The 22407-nt window shown below is 39.3% G+C and overlaps 2 protein-coding genes across 7 annotated transcripts; one reads left to right on the forward strand and one right to left on the reverse strand.

Moving 5' to 3' along the window:
* Positions 1–1701: 1701 nt before the first annotated feature.
* On the reverse strand, positions 1702–8949 carry LOC141752613 (cornifelin homolog B-like). Of its 2 annotated transcripts, none has more exons than XM_074610658.1 (5): positions 8801–8949; positions 5804–5892; positions 4166–4338; positions 2845–2999; positions 1702–2480 (listed from the first exon to the last, which is right to left on the reverse strand). In XM_074610658.1, the coding sequence occupies exons 3-5, from the start codon at positions 4269–4271 to the stop codon at positions 2358–2360; spliced, it is 384 nt and encodes a 127-aa protein (XP_074466759.1). In that variant the 5' UTR covers positions 4272–4338; positions 5804–5892; positions 8801–8949; the 3' UTR covers positions 1702–2357. The 2 variants fall into 2 exon arrangements, with proteins under 2 accessions (XP_074466759.1, XP_074466760.1); XM_074610659.1 differs by having other exon boundaries at positions 2113–2480; positions 4166–4279.
* A 523-nt stretch (positions 8950–9472) lies between these two features.
* On the forward strand, positions 9473–15048 carry LOC141753246 (uncharacterized). 5 transcript variants are annotated; one of them, XM_074611716.1, is made up of 11 exons: positions 9473–9894; positions 10140–10202; positions 11098–11181; positions 11368–11430; positions 12321–12404; positions 12606–12668; positions 13563–13646; positions 13842–13904; positions 14182–14265; positions 14429–14557; positions 14652–15048. In XM_074611716.1, the coding sequence occupies exons 1-11, from the start codon at positions 9555–9557 to the stop codon at positions 14927–14929; spliced, it is 1335 nt and encodes a 444-aa protein (XP_074467817.1). In that variant the 5' UTR covers positions 9473–9554; the 3' UTR covers positions 14930–15048. The 5 variants fall into 5 exon arrangements, with proteins under 5 accessions (XP_074467817.1, XP_074467822.1, XP_074467820.1 ...); XM_074611721.1 differs by lacking the exons at positions 13842–13904; positions 14182–14265; XM_074611719.1 differs by lacking the exons at positions 13563–13646; positions 13842–13904 and having other exon boundaries at positions 9474–9894.
* The last annotated feature ends 7359 nt before the right edge of the window (positions 15049–22407 follow it).

A 22407-nucleotide genomic window follows, 5' to 3' on the forward strand; every position in this document is an offset into this window, starting at 1 on the left:
ACACGTGTGGAAGGTGGAAACAGGCTATTTAGTAAACACGTGTGCCAACGACAACATCAACAAGAATGACTACAGGGAAAGTTCCGCGGATTGCTTGACCAAAAATCCTGTCTCATGCATGGTATTACGTCATTTACCGTGTCACTTCTTGCATGTGTTTTCGTGACAAGACGTAGTTTGGAGGACAGACACCTCCCGGTGAAAGATCTTATAATGTGTGACCCCCGTGTGCACCGGTAGGTTGTGTAGTGTGAAAACCACAACGACTTTAAGACTACTGATTACAACACAGCAAGTTATGTGTATAGTGTAAACAGTACTGACGACTTTGGAAGTCTTGTAGTGTGAAATTGGCTTAAATAGCAAAAAGGCATGCCAACAGTGGCTGTGTAAATGGAGGCCCCTTTCTGCCAGAAGAAGAAAAACAATACAGGACATGTCATGATAAATAAAAAAATCATTTTTTTTGATGAAATCAATTTTTTTTTTTACTTTTTATTGTAAATTCTCTAAATAAATTATGATTTTCTCATAACTTTGACTTGGCATTACTATTTTTTATTTTCATCAAGCATAAAATGTAATCTACTTTCTATTTTCTTTTTGTTTTCCTGGAGGAAATGAGTGGACAAAATAACAGAAACACCTATAGTGTCAATTATATTTAACAACCCTGCAGCGGTGAATATATCTTTGCAAAGTTAAAATCATATCCTGTTTATTTTTGGTTGAGAATTGATTGAGACATGATTCAACTCGTTCCTCAGCGCTTCTTGTGATTTACAGGAGGTGGACAAAATAACAGAAGCATCAAAAGGATATAAATGTTGAAGTAATTAACTAGCTAACAGCTTGGTGCATAATTTCCAAATAATTTCCTAGGATATATGTAATTAAGACAAATATTTATTCATTTTTCTTTTTTGTTTTGGGAAATTTTACTCCCTATATATGTTTAATTGCTTGCCTGTAGACAATTCTTTTATTTTCTGCATTGACTAAACAACTCTAGGTTACACTAGCAATTAACCGGAATAAATTGATTGGGCTTGTACCAATTAAACGTCTCTATTGTCCCTATAACTAGTGACAATATGCATAATTTTTTTCCAGGAAACTGTGTCACGACTAAATCATAATACAAAGGAAGTTGTTGAGTGCCACTTAGCGCTATGTGTCAGCTTTAAAAGAGGTAATAGAGTGTCCTCATTTTCATAAGTGAGGTTTCAAAGCAGCATTAGGCAACACTTTACAGAGGCAGAAAGACGACAGACTGAGCTACTGGAGCATCAGCCTCAAACACAGACATGTTCTGTGAAGTGCAGGAAAGCTTCATTAACTGTAAGGTGTTTTTGTTATTTTGTCCTCCTCCTGGTTGACAGGGCCAATAAGGTGAGACATGACTTAGGATGCTGCACATCAATGGTCTGATGCACCGTGACCCCGCATGACCTCCATAAAACGAATCGGCTCATTGTGAAGTGTGTGGCTCCCTCTAGCAGATTTATGAGGTTTTACATTAGTATTTAAAGTGAACTAAAGTTACTTAAAGTGAAAAGTGGCTTTCTGTATGTTTTCTCTTCAGTATGCCCTTAGTGTGTTATACATTTGTTAATTATTTATATATATATTATACTTTATTTTTGTATACCTTCTCCTAACAATGTGCTGTATGAATTTAGAAAAAGAAATAACAGCATACTATATTCATTTAATTTATTTCATTAACAATAAATCAATAATTAATAACAGTCAACTTTATGACATTAGAAGACATGAAGTAAAAACAAAAATAAAATATTGAAAAAGTAAATATGCATATATATATATACTATATATATATATAGTATATATATATATACTGTAAATAAAGCAAAAATAAAACTATCAATTGCTGTATCTTGTTTTTCTATGTAACAAATTAATTAATTTTAAATTGCTAAATGTCCGTTCGATAATTGCAATATGTCAGATATTAATAATAATTATTATTATTACAAATTGCTGAACTAAATATAGTTAAAAATGTACAAGAAGTATTACATTTTAAACTATTAAACAGACTTTTATAATGAACCCCAGAGAAGAACAGTTTCCTATATGTCAATGGACAGTTAATAATTTATTAAGATCAGATATAAGAGTTTTAGTCTCGGGTGGAAAAATAATAATACAAGGGAAAAGACAACAAAAACAACTACTAATTTCCTGTAGAAAGATGCTGGGGCGTTGTGAGGTTAACCATCTGAGCTAACCTCAATAGGGCTTCAGTCTACAGTGTGGTTCTAGCATGTTGTGGTTTACTTGAAATATGTGACAGCCCTAGTTGTTGTTGTGATGACGAGTGAGGAGAGAGGTCATGTGTTCTTGGCACTGACTAGAACGATTGGGATGTTTCTTCTTTTCATCTCTCTGGACATCTGACACCAGGTGCAGGACCTACAGAAGGTCGCGCATAAGCAGTCATGGCAGATGGTGTCCTGGAAGGCAAAACACAGCGATGTCAGGTCAAACAGGTGAATAAAACTTCCCTAAATAAATTTTAGCGAGGAAAAACTGTCATCATTTTGGTAACATAACTCATACAGACGTGGACAAAATTGTTGGTACCCTTCCGTTAAAGAAACAAAAACCCACAATGGTCACTGAAATAACCTGAAACTGACAAAAGTAATAATAAATAAAAATTTACTGAAAATTAACTAATGAAAATCAGACATTGCTTTTGAATTGTGGTTCAACAGAATCATTTGAAAAAATAATCAAACCCTTCTGCCAGCTGACAACAGCAACAACAACAACAACAACAACAACAACAACAACAACAGAGCATTGTGGCCTTACTTTGATGCCATAGCGCTGCCGCATGGCGACCCTCATGGACAAGGTGATGGGAGGGATGAGGCCGAAGATGTCCAACAGGGGGAGACAGAGACACTGGCCGTATTCCTTGGTGGTTACACAGGCGAAGCAGGGACAGCACCAGAAACCGAGACAACCTTAACCAGGAAAAACATACACAGGAAAAACAACAAATAAACACACTGATTCCGATAAAAGACACACCTACAAACACACAATGTTTTAAGATACAAATGAAGATATGAGGAAGTGAATTAATCACCTGTTCTTTCTCGGCATCATGTACTTTCCATACATAATGAGCCAAGATTTCAGGTTCAATCTCTCTTACATCAGATTAGTTGGTATAATTATGATGTATTTTCATGTCACATGGATTTGAGTCTGTATCATTTAAAGGTCCCATATTATAAAAAGTGAGATTTTCATGTCTGTTATATTATAAAGCAGGTTTAAGTTATATATAAATACTGTTAAACTATCAAAACGCACAATATACGGAGAAATACACACAGCCCGTATTCAGAAATTGTGCGTTTGAAACAAGCCGTTTTGATTTCTGTCCATTTGTGATGTCACAAATATACAATATTTACACCATTACACGGTTTTAAACGTAAACATTCTTAATGTGTCCCAGTTTATTTCCTGTTGCAGTGTATGTAAATAACATCAGCTGACAGGAAGTAAACATGGACCCAAACTGTTGCCTAGCAACGCAATTCCATTGCAATTCCGTTTAAATAAGCTAAAACGGAGCATTTCAGACAGACGGTAAATACAGGTATATTCAGGTAGACAGCATGAGGAAATTAATGTTTTTTTTTAACATTACAGCATGTAAGCATGTTCTAGTAGAAACACAAAATACAAGTATGAACCTGAAAATGAGCACGATATGGGACCTTTAAGAGTTATTTTGGTGTTCAAATCAACAAATAAGATGGTTTTGTTGTGAGTTACAGATTGATTCAGTAAAGAAATCCACTAAATGACTTAGTACTGTAATCCCCTGTGTTTTTATGTAGCTGGTAATAAGTTTATTTATTAGAAATCTTCAGAGAAACAATGAACAAAGACTTGCCCTGACAGTGAGCAAACAATGTCCTTTTGTCACGGAGGCAGAGCACAAGACTGTGCACGAGAGATAAAAATCAACTCTGAGCTGATCACAGTAGAGTACACGACAGATAAGTGATATCAGATTCAAAAGGGCATCATTACATAAACATATTTATCAGTTTATCATCCAGCATCTGCACTGGTGTGAATATGAATCAGTCGCTGAAGCACAGACACTCACACTCATGTACGTCCTCATGCCAGTCACATATCCCAGATCCCCACTGGTCTGATTCTCGGGTATCCATCACAGGCTGAGGCTGCTGGACAACCATCTTGGAAGACATGATGACGTCTATAAGGGAGGAACCAGGATGTAGAGGTTCACGTTACAAATTGGAGTTGGCGTCAACACTGAAAAACAAAAATAAATCACAAAATATTTACGTTACGTTACACAATTTTACGGTTTTATAGAGTTTGTTCTGTGAGATGTTGTGGTTTTTGAAGAAGAGGGGTTTGATGATTACTCATTCATTATAAAAATGAGGAGGACACCGATCATGTGGTGCTCTGATGGACTTGTTTGAAACACGTCAACATAAGAAATTAAATTAAATGTTTCAATATCCATACAATCATGCAGACGTTTAACACTCAACAGGTGATGGACGCAATTTATGACCTATTTTCTTTTATAAACAAACTCTATTTTGGTGTTTTTTTAATGCACTCAGGCCTTATTTACATGCAAAGTACATATCCTATCTGATTGAAAAAGTGTCCATATTAATTATGAATTGTGATGTGAAAATATAGATCACACTCTGCATTTTCTCCTCTACTGTAACTTGTGTCACTTTTCTTTTAACCATGAGCACATTGTTTCCCTAACTTCAACCAAGTGGTTAGTAATGTCACCATGGCGACGAAGGTTCCCTAACCATGACAAAGTAGTATTTTTAACCCAACCCATGATTGTTCCATAACTCTAACCGAGTCATTCCTGTGCCTAAACCGAGCCAAAACCTCAACCATGACGTTGTCAGATCAGATAAGAGTTGTACTTTTGGTTTCGGGAGGCCTTACGAGTGACGTGTTGTTCTGGAGGGGAATTACAAACAATGTACTTTGTCATAATTTGACTTGCTGGAAATCACAATTAACTAATGAGAGTTGTCCAAAACAAAATGTATATGTCAACCATGTTTTGTAGAGATAATCAGAAGCCAAAGACGAAACAAGTACGACAATCTGGATCGATTATCTTCCCTATACTGATTCACAGATTTTGGCATGCATTCACTGAGAACTCAGAAAGTGCTCGAGGGCTTCCTCCTGACTATTTGACCTTTTCTGCACACATTCCCCAAGTCTTCTTCAGCTATGCTGAAGGGATTTCTTTGTGATTTCTCAACATTTATGAAGCGCCACTCCAATTTTAGATCCTAAAACCCTCAGTCATTTGAGTTGTCAGGTTAATCAGTCATCAAATTAATGGAATATACATACTTTTGTATTCTACTTTCAAAATTAAAAATATATATTTTCAGCCAAGAATGCATAAATGGCAAAATAACTATTGAAATGTTCCCTTCAACATGAGGTCGAGACACGTCTTAGGTACTTAAACAGCACATATTATACTGACCTATGGGGATACATATAATAATAAAAAAAAATTCTATTAATAGTTCATGACAAATTGCTGTAAAGCAAAAATTACAAAGTGCTTTACAAAAAAAAGCATAAAATCACTACAAGAGAGAAAAACATAAATGACACAAATACAAAATATAGATAATAAAAGCAAACATGTGACAAGTATTTATGTATTTTAATGGAGGTGTACTCCTAAAGAGCCCAGTTAATGTCTCACCTGTGTGTTTGTGTAGTAAGAGAGCTCCGAGTCCGAGACGTCTTGTCACAGCGGATGTCTGCACTGAGAAGCTGTCAGTTCAGAAATACCTGCAGACAACAGAACACCTGAGAGAGAACAAACTGGACAGACCGGTCCGCCCAGCGCTCCTTGAACATCACATTACTATTATTCATTCTAACAGGCAGAGGATCAGAACGAGGGCAAGGTCAGGACATGAGCACATCAAAACACACGTCATGTTATTGTTTTTCCTGAAACACAAAGTTCTGGATGTGAACTTCCTGTTGCTTTATTTAAATGAATGTCTCATATGGGCGTTTTCTAATTTGCCAACACCTCTCTGGTTCAGGTTTGGTTAACTTTAGACAACTATAATTACTTCTGGAGTCAAAATCACACACGCCTGAGTACGCCCAACCACCCAACCTGACCTCACTGACGTCCTTAAGAGATTATAGTTTAAAAACATCATAAGGAAGGAATAGTCAGCTTCTTGGTGACCTTCGGTTGATAAAAACATCGGGTTGGGGAGCGGCTACATTTCTCTTTCTCTTTGGATAATTGTACAGGTGAAAGGGAAGCACCAGGTGGTTTTTGGAACCAAAAGGTTACCTGTTTGTCCTCCTTCTTTAGAACATCAGGGCAGGATCCGAGACTAATTAAACCTCTCCCATCCTTTAACAATTACCGTTAAGAAACCTTTTAATGAGGCACAATAGCAACTGCAAGCCACTAACCACAGTAAAGGCCTTGGATGTACAAAACCCTCGATGATGATGATACCGGCTAGTCAACTAAACAAAGCTACATATAAGAGGACAAAAATAACAACGTAGGGTTGTTGCCTCAGTACTTCAGGGATTAAAAAAAGCAAAGAGGGGAGATTTGAAATGACATCAACGCTCATAAACAATAATTTATCACCATAGAGACACCGAGCTGTCCAACCCTGCATTCCTGTTCAGCTAACAAAGAGAGCTGAATGCCACAGTGATTACCTGCTCTCTGCGTCGTCATCATCTCAAACACATGTGACACATTTAGTCACAGTTAATCATTTAAGTAAAACATGGGAACACTGAATATAATGTCATTCAATGGAGCAGTGTGAAGTTCAGGTACAACACTGAAGCTATAGCAGACACAGGATCAGTGTCTCAGTCGTTCTTCAGCCTCGTTGATACGTCAGGAAGAAGCATCTATTCATATTCATCATATTCATACAGGTGAGGTGCAGGTGTACCTCCTCCACCACAAACACCTCCTCCTTGTGTGTTGTAGCTTTATTATTGTTCACTTTACAAAAATCTAATGTTACAGCTTTTTTGTGAATTATATATATGCTATAGTAAAGGCAAATTATTTGTTTTTATTTTTAAACTAAAACATCTACTTTTATTTATTTTTATTTAAAAATAGAATTATTTTTTTTTACCTTAAGAGAGTCAGGTGTATAATTGATTTTCATATTGATTTTAGAATTTTATCGATCACTACTAAAGCATTAAATGGCCTTGCTCTAAAGTATATCAATGATTTATTGAACCCTTATGTGCATGGGCGTTATCATCATTAGCATCTTTTAAATCCCTTCTTATAACTTTCTTTTATGGGGAAGCGTTTATGAATATTTAATTTGTGTTGTTTCTATTTTTTATTATTATTATTATTATTAACATTATTATTATTATTATTATTATTATTATTATTAACATTATTATTATTATTATTATTATTATTATTATTATTATTATTATCATTTGTATTAATGTTATTGTTGTTATTATTATTAATAACATATTATCATTATCATTTTCATTACTGTTATTGTTGTTATTATTGTTATTATTATTATTATTATTATTGTTATTATTATCATCATTTGTATTAATATTATTGTTATTATTATTATTAATAACGTATTATTATTATAATTTGTATTACTGTTATTGTTGTTCTTATTGTTATTCTTCTTATTATTATTAACATTATTATTATTATTAACATTATTATTATTATTTTCATCATTTGTATTAATATTATTGTTATTATTATTATTAATAACATATTATTATTATCATTTTTATTACTGTTATTGTTGTTCTTATTGTTATTATTATTATTATTATTATAATTATTATTATTATCAGGAGCTCATTTGTGTTTTGTCTCCATTTCACTTTTCACTTTCTGTTATCGGAAGATTTTCAGAGCTACAGTCACCACTAGATGACCTTGTTCACTGTAAACTGCAACCCGATATCATGCCAAAGCGTTTGTCATCAGCTTCTTGCAGCAGGATATATAACTTTTGATTGTGTGGGTAAATAAAATCGTGGTGCAAACTGGTTTATCCTCAAAGACTCTGCGTATTCATCTGTTAAAATCCAAACATGATGTGACCTATAGATACAGTTATTTCTGTAGTACAGAAATACTTAAAAGCATTTTTTTTTTTTTTTTTTAGATTGAAATTTTAATTGGTTTGAATATTGTAAATATTGTGTCTGTTCTTTCTTTTTTAACAGATATCGCAGCATGTTCAAAAATAAGTCTCAATTATAATTTTTCTACCATTCATGTAAGTAAAAGCTCATCTTCAACAGTTGCTCTAATTTATTTGTGTCCTTAAAAGCATGAATGAAGAAAGAGTTATCAGAAACATTAGAAACTCTTTGCTTTTCACTGAGCATTTCACAACCTTTTGACAGACTCAGAGTTCAGCAGAGGCTACTGGAGCAGTTATCTATGAACTTCAGGTTGCCCGTATCAGCACAAAATAAGTAGCTGTCAAAAGTTAACATCACAGGAAATGTTAGAGCAGCCGAAATGTGATCTGGATATGCTCCAGTCATTTCCTAATACCACCGTCATTGTAGATTTTATCAAATGTTACTTAAACTGGAGTAAATATTGTATTTGTTGAGCACTATTTTCTGCGGTGGATTAGTTCTAACTCGAGTGATTTGTTGTATTCAGCAGCTTTCCCATTACCTTTGACCCAGATTGATGGGTCCCATGAGCCAGCACAAACTGAGTGAACTGTCCGCCTGTACGATGACACAGCTCTCACATGCTCCCTCTGTACACCGTTATCCAGAGAGTTCTATGATTGGACGGGAAGCATGGTCAACATGTGAACAGCAGCTTTTAGTGGACGTAAACTGACGGTGCCAGGGTGCCCCAAATGATTACATTACAGCCCGTTTAGCCGCTGGAAGCTACAGCGTTCTCTCTCATTACTGGACCAGTTTCAAAAATTGTTGTCACCATTAGTCATAAGATGTAACAGACTATCATAATGTTCTAACAGAGGACAGTTTTTATATTAATTTATAATATATCAGAGAGAATGAGATAAGTAGTGAGACAGAGAGAAGAAAAAAATGTACTCCCTTCTCTGAATGTAATCAGATAACCCTCAGTCACACTAAAAGGCCTCAGCATTAGGATGAGTGTGTTTCTCTGAGTGTTTGTCTGAGTGTGTATTAATAAACTCGGTGTATGCACAGGTGTGACTGCATGCGAGGTTATCATAGTAAAAGTGTTCCACCAGCCAGTAGCAGCTTGTATTTTCTCACCTGCACAGAGATCATACTGAATCATCTGAGGCCTTGAATCAAACTATCAAACACTTGTTGTTTTTCCCATTCGTTCAGCCGGCTGGAGTTTGGAGACTATATAAGACGGGCCAACTCTACCACTGTTTACCACTCATTCACCGTTTGTGAAGACGTGTAACTGGACAATGAGGGTTGTTGTTGGTTTGCTGCTGTTGCTGCTCGGTCTGTGTGGGTCAGGGGCTCAGGGGGATGGTGGAGGCCTCGGCCAGGTGGGTGAGATCAGAGAGTTTCAGGAGACGGCTCCAAGAGATGCAGTTGAGGAATCGACCGAGCAGAACACAAAGCAAACCGCATCTGACATCTGGGCGGAGGTGAGGGCGCTGAGAGACATGGTGGTGGAGCTCAAGGTGGAGCTGAGGAACATGGAGGGCATAGTGAAGGATAGCGAGAGCCTGGTGAATGAACTGAAAACTGAGCTGATCGTCACCAAGGTGTACGTGGAGATGCTGCAGAGAGAGAATTCAGGTACAGACTGGCTTACTTTTCCTGTTGAGTGTTGATAATGTTGTCCTTTAACAGTCTGAAGTGTGTCAGTGCACTGACGCACTAAATGTGAGCTCCAGAATGAATGTTTAAAAACCTATGCGCTATGGATAAGATTATCTACCTATATTTAATGAAAAATACAAGAGTTAATTGTGTTATTTAAACAGTTTTAAAAATGAATTTAACCATTCACAAACAAAAATCTAACTTCTTCTGTTTTCCAGTCCAAGAAACTAGACTGACGGCCGTCGAGGGCAAAACAAGTGACCTAGAAAAAGAGAATGCAGGTATTTCACTGACAGACCTGATGGTTTAATAAGTATCATGGTTTGTTATTTTTATGCTATTATTTTAATGTGTTAAAGAGGACCTATTATGCTTTTGTGCTTTTTCCCTTTCCTTCAGTGTGTTATATATAGTTTTCTTGTGCGTGTAAAAGGTCTGCAAAGTTACAAAGCCCAAAGTCCACACCAAAGGGAGCTACTCTCCCCCACAGAAACACTGCTCCTGAACTGCCTGAAATGCCTTGATTGAAGTCCCGCCTTTTCTACCGTAACGTGGTGATGTCACCAAGTAACACATTTTGCATAGCTGCTAATTTTGCCCCCCCTCAAACAAAGCTCGTTAGAGCGGAGCTGGAGCAGAGTCCGAAGAGTATGGTTCGGTTGACGGATCACAACAGTGGGCCAGCTGACCTGCTGCATCGTTATGTAGTAATTTCAGCATCATTTTGATCTGTTTATTTTGTGTCTATACCGCTGTAGCGGTGTGTGGCTTGCTAGATATAGTAAATACAGTTTGGTGAAATTCACCGAGCACCACAGGATGATTTTAGGTAAACCAGACACGACGGCGTTTGGTGTTCCGACGTATCTGGGACTTCCTCAACATATACAAAGCAGCAATAGTGGTTATTTCAGCCATGGTTGATGAAACGTTGTTGTTATCTACATGGAGGTAAGCCCTCTCTGATGTGTCCAGCGCAAATTCACTTTGCGTTTAGTGTGAACGCAGCTTATGGTATGAGGAATCGTTGGGCAGTGAGAGTTAATTATGGTTTAATATTGTCATGGACATTTAGTTTCTAGTACTTGAGTATTGGGTCAACAGATTAGATGAGGGTCAAGATTGTGCCTGTTAACAGTTCTGCTCTGTAATTCACTGTCACTGTATTAACTCCAGACCTGCAGACCAGACTGAGCAGCAGTGAGAGTGAGCTTCTCCTTAGCAAGTCCAGGATTGACCAGCTGGAGAGAGAAGCTGCAGGTGATGATGTGTGTCAGTGCACTGATGCACTTATTGTGAGCTCCTGAAAAAAATCTATATTTTATGGATAAGATAATTTATCTACATTTAATTAAAAACACAACAGAGCTCATTGTGTTATTTAAGCAGTTTTAGAAATTCCTTTAACCATTCACAAACAAAAATCAAACTTCTTCTGTTTTTCAGTCCAAGAAACTAGACTGACGGCCACCGAGAGCAAAACAAGTGACCTAGAAAAAGAGAATACAGGTATTTCACGGACAAACATGAAGGTTTAATAAGTGTTAGGGTTTGTTATTTTCTATTGCTATTATTTTCTATAACTAAAAATGCTATTATTTGAACCTATGTTAAAGTTTTCATATATCACATCGTTGAATTCAATTTTAGTTTCTGCTTTTCTAAAAAGGAAAAAGAGCTTAAAAAGTGTTGAAAATATTTCCGTATTTGGTCATAAACCAAGGTGTTGGACAAAATTTTGACCCGATGATGGCGCTAGATGAAAAGTTAGATAATAAAAATTCATCTTGAGGGGGACATGAATGTGTATACCAAATTACAGGGCAATCCATCCAATAGTTGTTGAGAATTTTGTACAAAACCACAAATGTCAACCTCATGGTCAGTAAGGATTCATCCTCTGGAGACCATGAATGTCTTAACATAATTTCATATTAATCCATCAGATAGTTGTTGAGATATTTCAGTCTGGACCAAAGTGGTGGACCGACCGACAGACGGACAGCCCTAAATGTTAAATGCAAACATTGACACACAATGAACAGTAAAGTAACTCTGGTACAACTTTTACCCACTTACAAGTAACAAGGTGCATGAAGAAGAGATAAACTCCAGCAACACTCAAAGTATTAGAACAACTTCATTGTCAGACTGACATGTTTTGGCTAACAGATCTGTCAGATGAGAAAAGACTCATTTGTAACAGTAATATTGGTTGTTTTGAACAGCACTGACATTGACTATTTAGTCATTTAGGCATGAAGACTCGTTGGACAGTGAGAGATAAATATGGTGTAGTCTCTAGTACATGAGTATTGGGTCAACAGATTAGATGAGGGTCAAGATTGTGCCTGTTAACAGTTCTGCTCTGTAATTCATTGTCACTGTATTAACTCCAGACCTGCAGACCAGACTGAGCAGCAGTGAGAGTGAACTTCTCCTTAGCAAGTCCAGGATTGACCAGCTGGAGAGAGAAGCTGCAGGTGATAATGTGTGTCAGTGCACTGATGCACTTATTGTGAGCTCCTGAAAAAAAATCTTTTCAAAAGAATCTATATTTGATGGATAAGATAATTTATCTACATTTAATTAAAAACACAACAGAGCTCATTGTGTTATTTAAGCAGTTTTAGAAATTCCTTTAACCATTCACAAACAAAAATCGAACTTCTTCTGTTTTTCAGTCCAAGAAACTAGACTGACGGCCACCGAGAGCAAAACAAGTGACCTAGAAAAAGAGAATACAGGTATTTCACGGACAAACAAGAAGGTTTAATGAGTTTTATGGTTTGTTATTTTTATGCTATTATTTTAATGTGTTAAAGAGGACCTATTATGCTTTTGTGCTTTTTCCCTTTCCTTCAGTGTGTTATATATAGTTTTCTTGTGCGTGTAAAAGGTCTGCAAAGTTACAAAGCACAAAGTCCACACCAAACGGAGCTACTCTCCCCCACAGAAACACTGCTCCTGAACTGCCTGAAATGCCTTGATTGAAGTCCCGCCTTTTCTACCGTAACGTGGTGATGTCACCAAGTAACACATTTTGCATAGCTGCTAATTTTGCCCCCCCTCAAACAAAGCTAGTTAGAGCGGAGCTGGAGCAGAGTCCGAAGAGTCTGGTTCGGTTGACGGATCACAACAGCGGGCCAGCTGACCTGCTGCATCGTTATGTAGTAATTTCAGCATCATTTTGATCTGTTTATTTTGTGTCTATACCGCTGTAGCGGTGTGTGGCTTGCTAGATATAGTAAATACAGTTTGGTGAAATTCACCGAGCACCACAGGATGATTTTAGGAAAACCAGACATGAAGGCGTTTGGTGTTCCGACGTATCTGGGACTTCCACAACATATACATGCAGCAATAGTGGTTATTTCAGCCATGGTTGATGAAACGTTGTTGTTATCTACATGGAGGTAAGCCCTCTCTGATGTGTCCAGCGCAAATTCACTTTGCGTTTAGTGTGAACGCAGTTTATGGTATGAGGAATCGTTGGGCAGTGAGAGTCAATTATGGTTTAATATTGTCATGGACATTTAGTTTCTAGTACTTGAGTATTGGGTCAACAGATTAGATGAGGGTCAAGATTGTGCCTGTTAACAGTTCTGCTCTGTAATTCACTGTCACTGTATTAACTCCAGACCTGCAGACCAGACTGAGCAGCAGTGAGAGTGAACTTCTTCTTAGCAAGTCCAGGATTGACCAGCTGGAGAGAGAAAATGCAGGTGATGATGTGTGTCAGTGCACTGATGCACTTATTGTGAGCTCCTGAAAAAAAATCTTTTTAAAAAATCTATATTTTATGGATAAGATAATTTATCTACATTTAATTAAAAACACAACAGAGCTCATTGTGTTATTGAAGCAGTTTTAGAAATTCCTTTAACCCAAACAAAAATCGAACTTCTTCTGTTTTTCAGTCCAAGAAGCTAGACTGACGGCCACCGAGAGCAAAACAAGTGACCTAGAAAAAGATAATACAGGTATTTCACGGACAAACAAGAAGGTTTAATGAGTTTTATGGTTTGTTATTTTCTATTGCTATTATTTTCTATAACTAAAAATGCTATTATTTGAACCTATGTTAAAGTTTTCATATATCACATCGTTGAATTAAATTTTAGTTTCTGCTTTTCTAAAAAGGAAAAAGAGCTTAAAAAGTGTTGAAAATATTTCCGTATTTGGTCATAAACCAAGGGGTCAAGATTGTACCTGTTAACAGTTCTGCTCTGTAATTCACTGTCACTGTATTAACTCCAGACCTGCAGACCAGACTGAGCAGCAGTGAGAGTGAACTTCTCCTTAGCAAGTCCAGGATTGACCAGCTGGAGAGAGACAATGCAGGTGATGATTATATCTTCATATTCACAACGCATGCGCGCACGCAGGCACGCAGGCACGCAGGCACGCAGGCACGCAGGCACGCAGGCACGCAGGCACGCAGGCACGCAGGCACGCAGGCGCCAGGTCAAGTTTAATGATACATTGACTTTTTTTGTGTTAACAGAGAAACCAAAGGTGGCCTTTTATACAGCTCTGACTGATGCAGGACATGTTGGACCATACAACACAGACATCACACTGAAATACAGCAAGGTCTTCACCAACATTGGCAATGCTTATAATCCAGCTACAGGTAAATATACTGCAGGTCACATGAACACATGTGGTCATGTAAATCTACATAAATCAGTTGTTACTGTTTTTCATTTTCTCCTCTTACTCTGTAGGTTTCTTCACAGCACCAGTCAAAGGCGTCTACTATCTCCAGTTCACTCTGTTTGGTCTCCGCATAGGTCATATGGCTGTAACTGTGTACAAGAACAACCAGAAGATCATGTTTAATGTGGAGCGTAATGACGGGAATTATGAGTATTTCACTAACTCTGTTGTCTTGGAGCTGTTAGCAGGAGATAAGATTCACCTGGATCTCCCATCAACCTATACTCTCTTTGATTCTACAGATAACCACTGCACCTTCAGTGGCTCCCTTCTCTTCCCACTGTAAGGATGTTGTTTATCGTTTACACTGCGATTTACTGCATCAAATAATGTGACTCTGAATCTGACTTCCCTCTTGTATCATCACGTGAAAACAACATTCAAATAAATCAAAGTCTCATTGGAGTTCTGTGTCTTATCATTGAGTGTAGGTCTTCATTTAGAAACTTTACATGAACTGCACTGATGTTCACCTACTGCAACTGTTTAGATTCAAATCTGGATCAAACTGTGCTGTAAAGCCTGAGTGAGGTTTTATTGATACACTACATGAGCCACATTAAACAAATAAATACAATGTAAGCAAATTAAATGACATTTGTTATTAAGTTAATTAACATTTATAGTCATAATTGTAGTTTACAAGGTTGATTGTTCTATTTTACTTTGTGTACTGTTCCTTTAAACACCTGAAACAGAGAGAGGAGTCACGAATGAATGAAAAAGAGAAGGAAAATAAAGTAAAGAAGCAAGTTTTATGAGTTTTCTTTCCATTTTTTGGAGGATTTTGTGTTCACCTTCTGTCCACGTTGCTGGACTCTGCTTCTTTTGTTTGAGAGTTGAACGAGGATTTGGCCAGGTTTTTTAGTTGAGAGGATCGTTTGGTGTTTGCACACCTGAAGCTGGAGAATTAAGATGAAGATCCACCTGAAGGAGAAATAGAGTTGGATGTGCGTCTGCTTCTGCAAGGTCAACCTCCACTTCAGAGATAAGGACACTGATTCATACTCCTGGATCGTGGTAGGACTAACCTTCAGTGGAGTTCATTTGGACTTATAAAGGACTTAACAAAAGGACTGATTACACAAGAAGTTGTGAAGATTTGCTTTATTGATCATACAAATTGATCAGTGGAATATTTTGGTTTCGTGTCTTGATTCTGTGTTAAACTGTTTTTTTATTTTCATTTATTGTGTGCCGAATTTGTGATACAAAGAGGTTGTGTTACAGTAATTTATTCACTTAATGGTTAAGTAAAGAGAAATAGAGCTAAGCTCATGAAAAGGGCTAACTGAGATAAAAAAAAAGAGAACTTAGTACTGAGTCAATTTAAAGAAAAACAAGAAACTAAATTACAACTTAAAGGCGCGTAAATTCAAAAAAATCTCCTGAATTTAAATAGGTTTAAATCAAACCAGAATGAAATACAAAAAGGGAGAAATACATGTTTTCTGAGATTTGGGGTTTTATTTTCAAAGGTTTCCAGGGATTTAAATGCACAATTCCTGTGTGGTGTGTGAAATGTGTGATTTTGGTACCAATTAATGTGCATGTGTACTACTAACTTTTCTATATAAATAAACCCGGCAGTTCAAACTTACTTCTTGGTCTGTGGTCTGTTATTCTTGAGTGCTAGTTATAAACTGCTCCTCAGAACCTAGAACTGGTCGTAGCTATCTGTAAATACCTGCAGTGCTACACATATCTTGAGGTCAGAGGTCAAGGGACCCCTTTGAAAATGGCCATGCCAGTTTTTCCTCGCCAAAATTTAGTGTAAGTATAGAGCGTTATTTAGCCTACTTCACGACAAGCTAGTATGACATGGTTGGTACCAATGCATTCCTTAGGTTTTCTAGTTTAATATAATGCCATTATCTTCACTTAAGCATCAAAACTGAGCCTGCATTACTATGACGTTAACTTTGACAGCCCTGCTATTATTTACTTATCATTACTGTCTCTTCTCTCTTTACTCTTCTTTGAGAGAACTCAAAAAGACACATGTAGATAATTTAGGTCAACTTTTATAACCATTCTAATCAGTACCCAACTCAATGTACAAAGTGATTGTTGTTTGAAATAAGTCAAGTTACCCCATTTTCTTCTGTCTATGATACATTGCATAAATGGTTACATTTACGTTACCAACATTTTGTCTTTCATTTACCAGCCAACATCCCAGCGTGGGTTAATGTGGCTCATGTAGTGTATCAATGAAACCTCACTCAGGCTTTACAGCACAGTTGGATCCAGATTTGAATCTAAACAGTTGCAGTAGGTGAACATCAGTGCAGTTCATGTAAAGTTTCTAATTGAAGACCTAAACTCAATGATAACACACAGAACTCCAATGAGACTTTGATTTATTTGAATGTTGTTTTCACGTGATGATACAAGAGGGAAGTCAGATTCAGAGTCACATTATTTGATGCAGTAAATCGCAGTGTAAACGATAAAACGACATCCTTACTGTCAAGTTACTGTTTAATGTGTGCGCCGTCCTAACTTGAAACAGACCGAAACATCCACTGCAAGACTCCAACTGGAATTCATTCAACGAAACAGCTTTTTCTTTTTCTCTCCTTTATTTTAGGTTGAGTTAGGTTCATTTCACTTTAGTGATTTCCCATTTGCCATTTGCGTTAGGTGAAAAACCTTTCAAATAGAAAAAATACAGAAAAGAAAATATTCACATTATTTCCAAATAAGTATAAATAAGAACAAAGAGAGACTATGCAAAATTCATTTCTCCTTCTTTAAGTTAATACACACACTCCCATTAAATGTCTCATATCAAATACAAATAAGCCTTCCCTAAAGGTAATATATATATCCCCACACACACACATATACATATACATATACATACATATGTGCATTATATTATTTTATTTAATTACTATTTTTAATTATTTAATTAAGCACAAAGTATCTTATATTTCCTAATTACTTTTGAGTTCATATCAAATCACGTAGCAATCCTAAACTACATTTCCCATAAGCCCCCATAATTCACCGTGCCTCTCACCGCATCATCCACCGGACACTCAAACAAACAAAGTCAACCACCGGCACAAACAGACGGACTAAACCACCAGCAACAGCGATCTCCGCCAGGAAAACAGTCTCTCAAAGTGATTCAGTATCCTTACCGGCTCCCCTTACACTCTGTAGATGTTCCTTTCGCACATAGTTCCACTGCAGATTGCAGCGCTGGTTTGAATGAAAGCCCTGCTTGGTTAGCGCTCCGCCATTTCTTCAGGACCCCCTCTCTGTGACACCGAGGAGTGCTGCCTTTACAAAACTCCGGGCGTAAACCGATCAACCACTTCCCTCTCTCTGCTTCACTCCCTGAGCTCCTTAATCCACAAACCACTCTCTATTTATCTCCTCTCTACCTCTCCATTTATATTGCTCTCCCAATCTCTATCCACTAATCGCTATTTATCAATATTTATAAATCCCAATTTTCTGAAACTTCAGTTTGACCCGACACCTCCCACTCGGTCTTCCCATGGAAACACTGGGAAGGTCGCCAGCTTTAAAGGCAAACTTGGTCTTCATACGGTGGTCTTGAAACCTTTAAGATGTGTTGACTTGACTCTCCATCTGTTCCTCAGCAGGTAATAAGACAACCAGCCGCCTAACGTCCCTGTGAAGGATGGTCGCTTGCAATTTCCTCTTCTGCTCATCAGAGGTTGGATGGTTTGTCTTTGCTTTCAAAACTTTTGTCACAGGAACATGGTAGCTTGGGAAGATCCTGACGTTGACGTCCCTTACGATGCCTTTGCTGTCTGGATTAGTGCCGACGACTCTGCCAAGCTTGAATTGACCCCTGAGCGCATTTTGGTCGCTTAGCCAGACAATGTCCCCAACAGTGACGTTTCTTTGCGCAGTGTGCCACTTGCTCCTTACAAACAAGTTGGGACCTGCGAGTTGACTCCAATGCCTCCAGAACTTCGTCACCTCTGACTGCATTGCTCGGAGTCTTTTATAAGGGTAGCTGGAAAAGTCGAATGTTTTGATATCCCCACTTTGAGACGCTCGACCAAGTAGGAGCGTATTTGGTGTGATATATTGAATACAGTCCTCTCGGCTCTGTACCCTGGCGTCAATTGGGCGGTCATTTGCCAGGCTGGCTGCTATGTGAAGAGTTGTCTCAAACTCACTGTAGCTGAGCACAGACTCCTTTCCAAGGCTCTGAAGTGCTCTCTTTACAATCTGTACAGCAGCTTCTGCAGCCCCATTCCTGTGTGGAGAATCAGCCGGATGGATTTTCCACATCCACTCTGTTCCATCTTCTGCTGCTGTGTCCTCCAGGGCTGATTTGTTCAGGCCATCCAAGAATCTGTACAGCTCCTCCAAGACTGGCTTCGCTCCAATGAAATTGGTGCCTGGATCCGACCAAATCTTTCTTGGATGCCCCCTGATTGCTGTGAACCTTTGATAGGCCATCAGGAACCCTTCAGTCGATAGGGTGTTTACCACTTCTGTGTGGATGGCTCTGCTAGCCATACAGCAAAAGACAACCCCCCAGACTTTTAGTGTCACTCTTTTCTTGACGTCATCTTTTACTTGGTAGGGGCCGAAAAGGTCTATGGTTGTGAATTCAAAAGGTGCAGCCGGTTCAGTTCTTTCTGGCGGTAAGTCACCCATCACTTGCTGACATTTCCTTGCCTTTGCCTTCCTGCAGAGCATGCAACCATCGACAACTTTTTGGGCAATCCTCCTGCCTCTTATGACCCATGCCCTCCTTCTCATCTTGAGTAAGGTTCCAGCCACTCCGTCATGACTCATATTGTGGGCCTCCCGAGCTAACAGCGTTGATACCCAGGCGTTATAGGGCAAGATGGGGACACCAACTTGATCTTCTTTGAAGAGTTGTACTCGGCCGCCGCAAACCAAAAGCCCAGACTCTTTGTCTTTGTATACTACCAGTCTGTCTGTGGTAGTGCTTGGGAAGGTTGCGCCATCTTGTGCTGCAAGAAAAATGTCTCTTAGGGCATCCTCTCTTTCTCTTAAGGAGATGACTCCTGATAAAGACACTGCCTCCCACTTTGGACTGTTCATGGCTTAACTTCTTTGTCCGATGAACTTTCTTGCTGCTCTCCAGATCCAAGCAATTGTTTTGACCAGTCGGGTTAGATCACTGAACCGCTTGATGTCCACAAGGCTTTGGATTGCTGCAGACTCCGCAGGTGGTCTCTTTTGCTTGGTTTGCACCTGGTTCTGATCTGGTTTTGATTCTTGTTTCTCTGATTTGGTTCTTGTCAGCGCAGCAACGAAAGCCTTCTTTTGCAACCTGTTGATGCTTTCTCTGGCATTGGCTGCTAGTTCTTTAGCTGATTTGATTGGCCAATCATCCAGTGGCAAACTCAGAAACTTTGGCCCGTTTCGCCATTCTGAGTCTTCATCCAGGTCTTGAGGTCTACCTCCTCTGGTGATTATATCAGCAATGTTCTGTGGGCCAGGAATCCACCACCAGTCTTGAATCTTTGTGCTGTTCTGAATCTCTCCGATCCGATTTGCAAAGAATGTTTGATATCCATAGCTTTCCCGCTGTACAGCACCAAGGACTGTTTGGCTATCAATGAAATGGTACCACCTCCCAGCTTGGATTTGGCTGTGCAACTCAAAATACTTTTTCAGCCGTGAGGCAAACACTGCTCCGCACATCTCTGCTTTGACAGCATCACCTCTGCAGTCCAAGGGAGTTAATTTGGCCTTTGACTCCACCAGCCTGACTATTGAGCCCTGGTCTGAGTTCCATCTTAGGTACATCACTGCCCCATAGGCATGCTCACTTCCATCAGAGAATGTGATTGCCCAGGGTTCCTCGATGAAGCATGGGGGAGTGAGTGCTCTGGTGAACGTGACTTTGCCAAGTTGGATGTACTCTTCAAAGAGCTGAATTGCATCCTCCCTTAGGCCATCCGAGAGGGCTATGTCCCATGTGTCTTTGACCGGACAGCTTTTGCTTTTTGCCTCTTGAAATGCCCTGCGTACCAGTATAGCACCCTTCTGCTTAGCAGGAGTTACTAGCCCAACTGGGTCATACAGCCCTGACACTTGGCTGAGCAGTTCTCTTCGTGTCAGGGGGTTTGGCGTCTGGTCTCTTACTTGCCCATGCATAAGGTCTTGGCCAAGTCTCATCTTTCTCTTTCTCCTTGAGAAATTGATTGCAACCATGACATGGAGTTTGTCTTCCTCTACCATGTAGCCTAGGCCGAGCGCTTTACTTTCATCATCATGGATTTGGTTTGGGAGGACCATGGACTTTGCTTTGGTCTTTTTCAGCTTGTCGTTGCTCTCCTTCCTCCCACTTTGCCCAGAAAAGACCCAAGGCTTGAGATCGAAACCTCCAGCTTTTAGGATCCGCTCCACATTTTCTGTGACGATCTTCAGCTGGTCAAGGTTGTTGTGAGATGTGAGAATGTCATCAACATAGCTGTCTTGCAGGAGTACTCGCCGCTCCTCCTCTAGGTGGGTGAAAGGAGGGAGGTTAGCAGTTTCGCGCATTGCTAGCTGTGCAATGCACCCTGCTGGTTTATCTCCAATGTTTACCCTTGTGATTGCATACTCTTCCAGGTTCTCATCCTCAGAATCTCGCCAGAGGAACCTATGCAAGTGCACTTCCCGGTCCTCCAGCCATACTGAATTGTACATCTTCTTTATGTCCCCCAGAGCAGCATATACTCCACCCCTGAACCTGAGAAGGACAGCACGAATCTGGTTGAGGACATCTGGACCTTTCAATAGCAGGTCATTCAAGCTCACGCCTCTGAACTTTTGGCTGCTGTTCCATACGAGTCTCACTGGGGTTGTGACCGAGTGCGGGTTAGGAGCGATAAGGTGACTCACGTACCATACTGGTCCATTCCAGTTGAGGATTGTATCCTTTGACAATTTCACTGCAGCTCTTCGTTCCACCATGTCATGCACTTGAGCGGCATATGCAACTTTCCACTCAGGTTCTTTGGCCAGCTGCTTCTCCGTTCTGAGAAATGTAGCCTCAACTGTCCTTTTATTGTTTGGCAGGGAGGCTGGATCTTCTATCCAAGGATATCTGGCGTGCCAATGTGGTTCCTTGCTGTGGCGGTCCTCTGTGACATAGGTGAGGCCTTCTTTTACTACTTCGAGCTCCCTCTCCTCAGCTAGAGTCATTTCTTTGCCTCCAGGCTGGCAGTTTCCACACCGACAACCGCCGCATTTTGGCTCACATGCTGCGCCAATACTATCCCACTTCCACCATTCTAGGAAGTTACGGTTGGTGGTTAGAGTGCTTGACTCCTGGAGCTTGGCGGCAACCTGTTGGTTTGGTGGATGCTGCTCCGCGACCCTGCCGGTGAACTCTTCGTATTTTACAGCTGCTGCTCTCATTGATCTTGCAAAATGTGTCTTGGACATGTGGGCTGAAACAGTGAGCTCCTCGAAAAGGTCAGGATGGGTCCCACCGACTGTCTTTCCCAGTGGTCCGTCCCACAGCACAAGGTCTCCAATTGCTCTGATTCTCTGAGGCGCTAGCTGACCTTCTCTGTGGCTTATGAGCAAATTTATTTCTCTGGGTCTCACAAGTACATCAAGCGGTATCTCTGGAAAGAACTTGTGCAGTTGCTCTGGTGTCACATTCTTGTGGACATTTGCAATGCTGTCTAGTCCATAACAAACCATTTGATGTGATTTGAGGGTGCCTTTGGGAGTCTTTACTCTGACCCTCAGAAGGTACCGCTTTGTCTCTACACGAACCTTCATCCCTCCAACTCC

The sequence above is a fragment of the Sebastes fasciatus genome, chromosome 16 (assembly GCF_043250625.1).
Source record: "Sebastes fasciatus isolate fSebFas1 chromosome 16, fSebFas1.pri, whole genome shotgun sequence".
NCBI lineage: Eukaryota > Metazoa > Chordata > Actinopteri > Perciformes > Sebastidae > Sebastes > Sebastes fasciatus.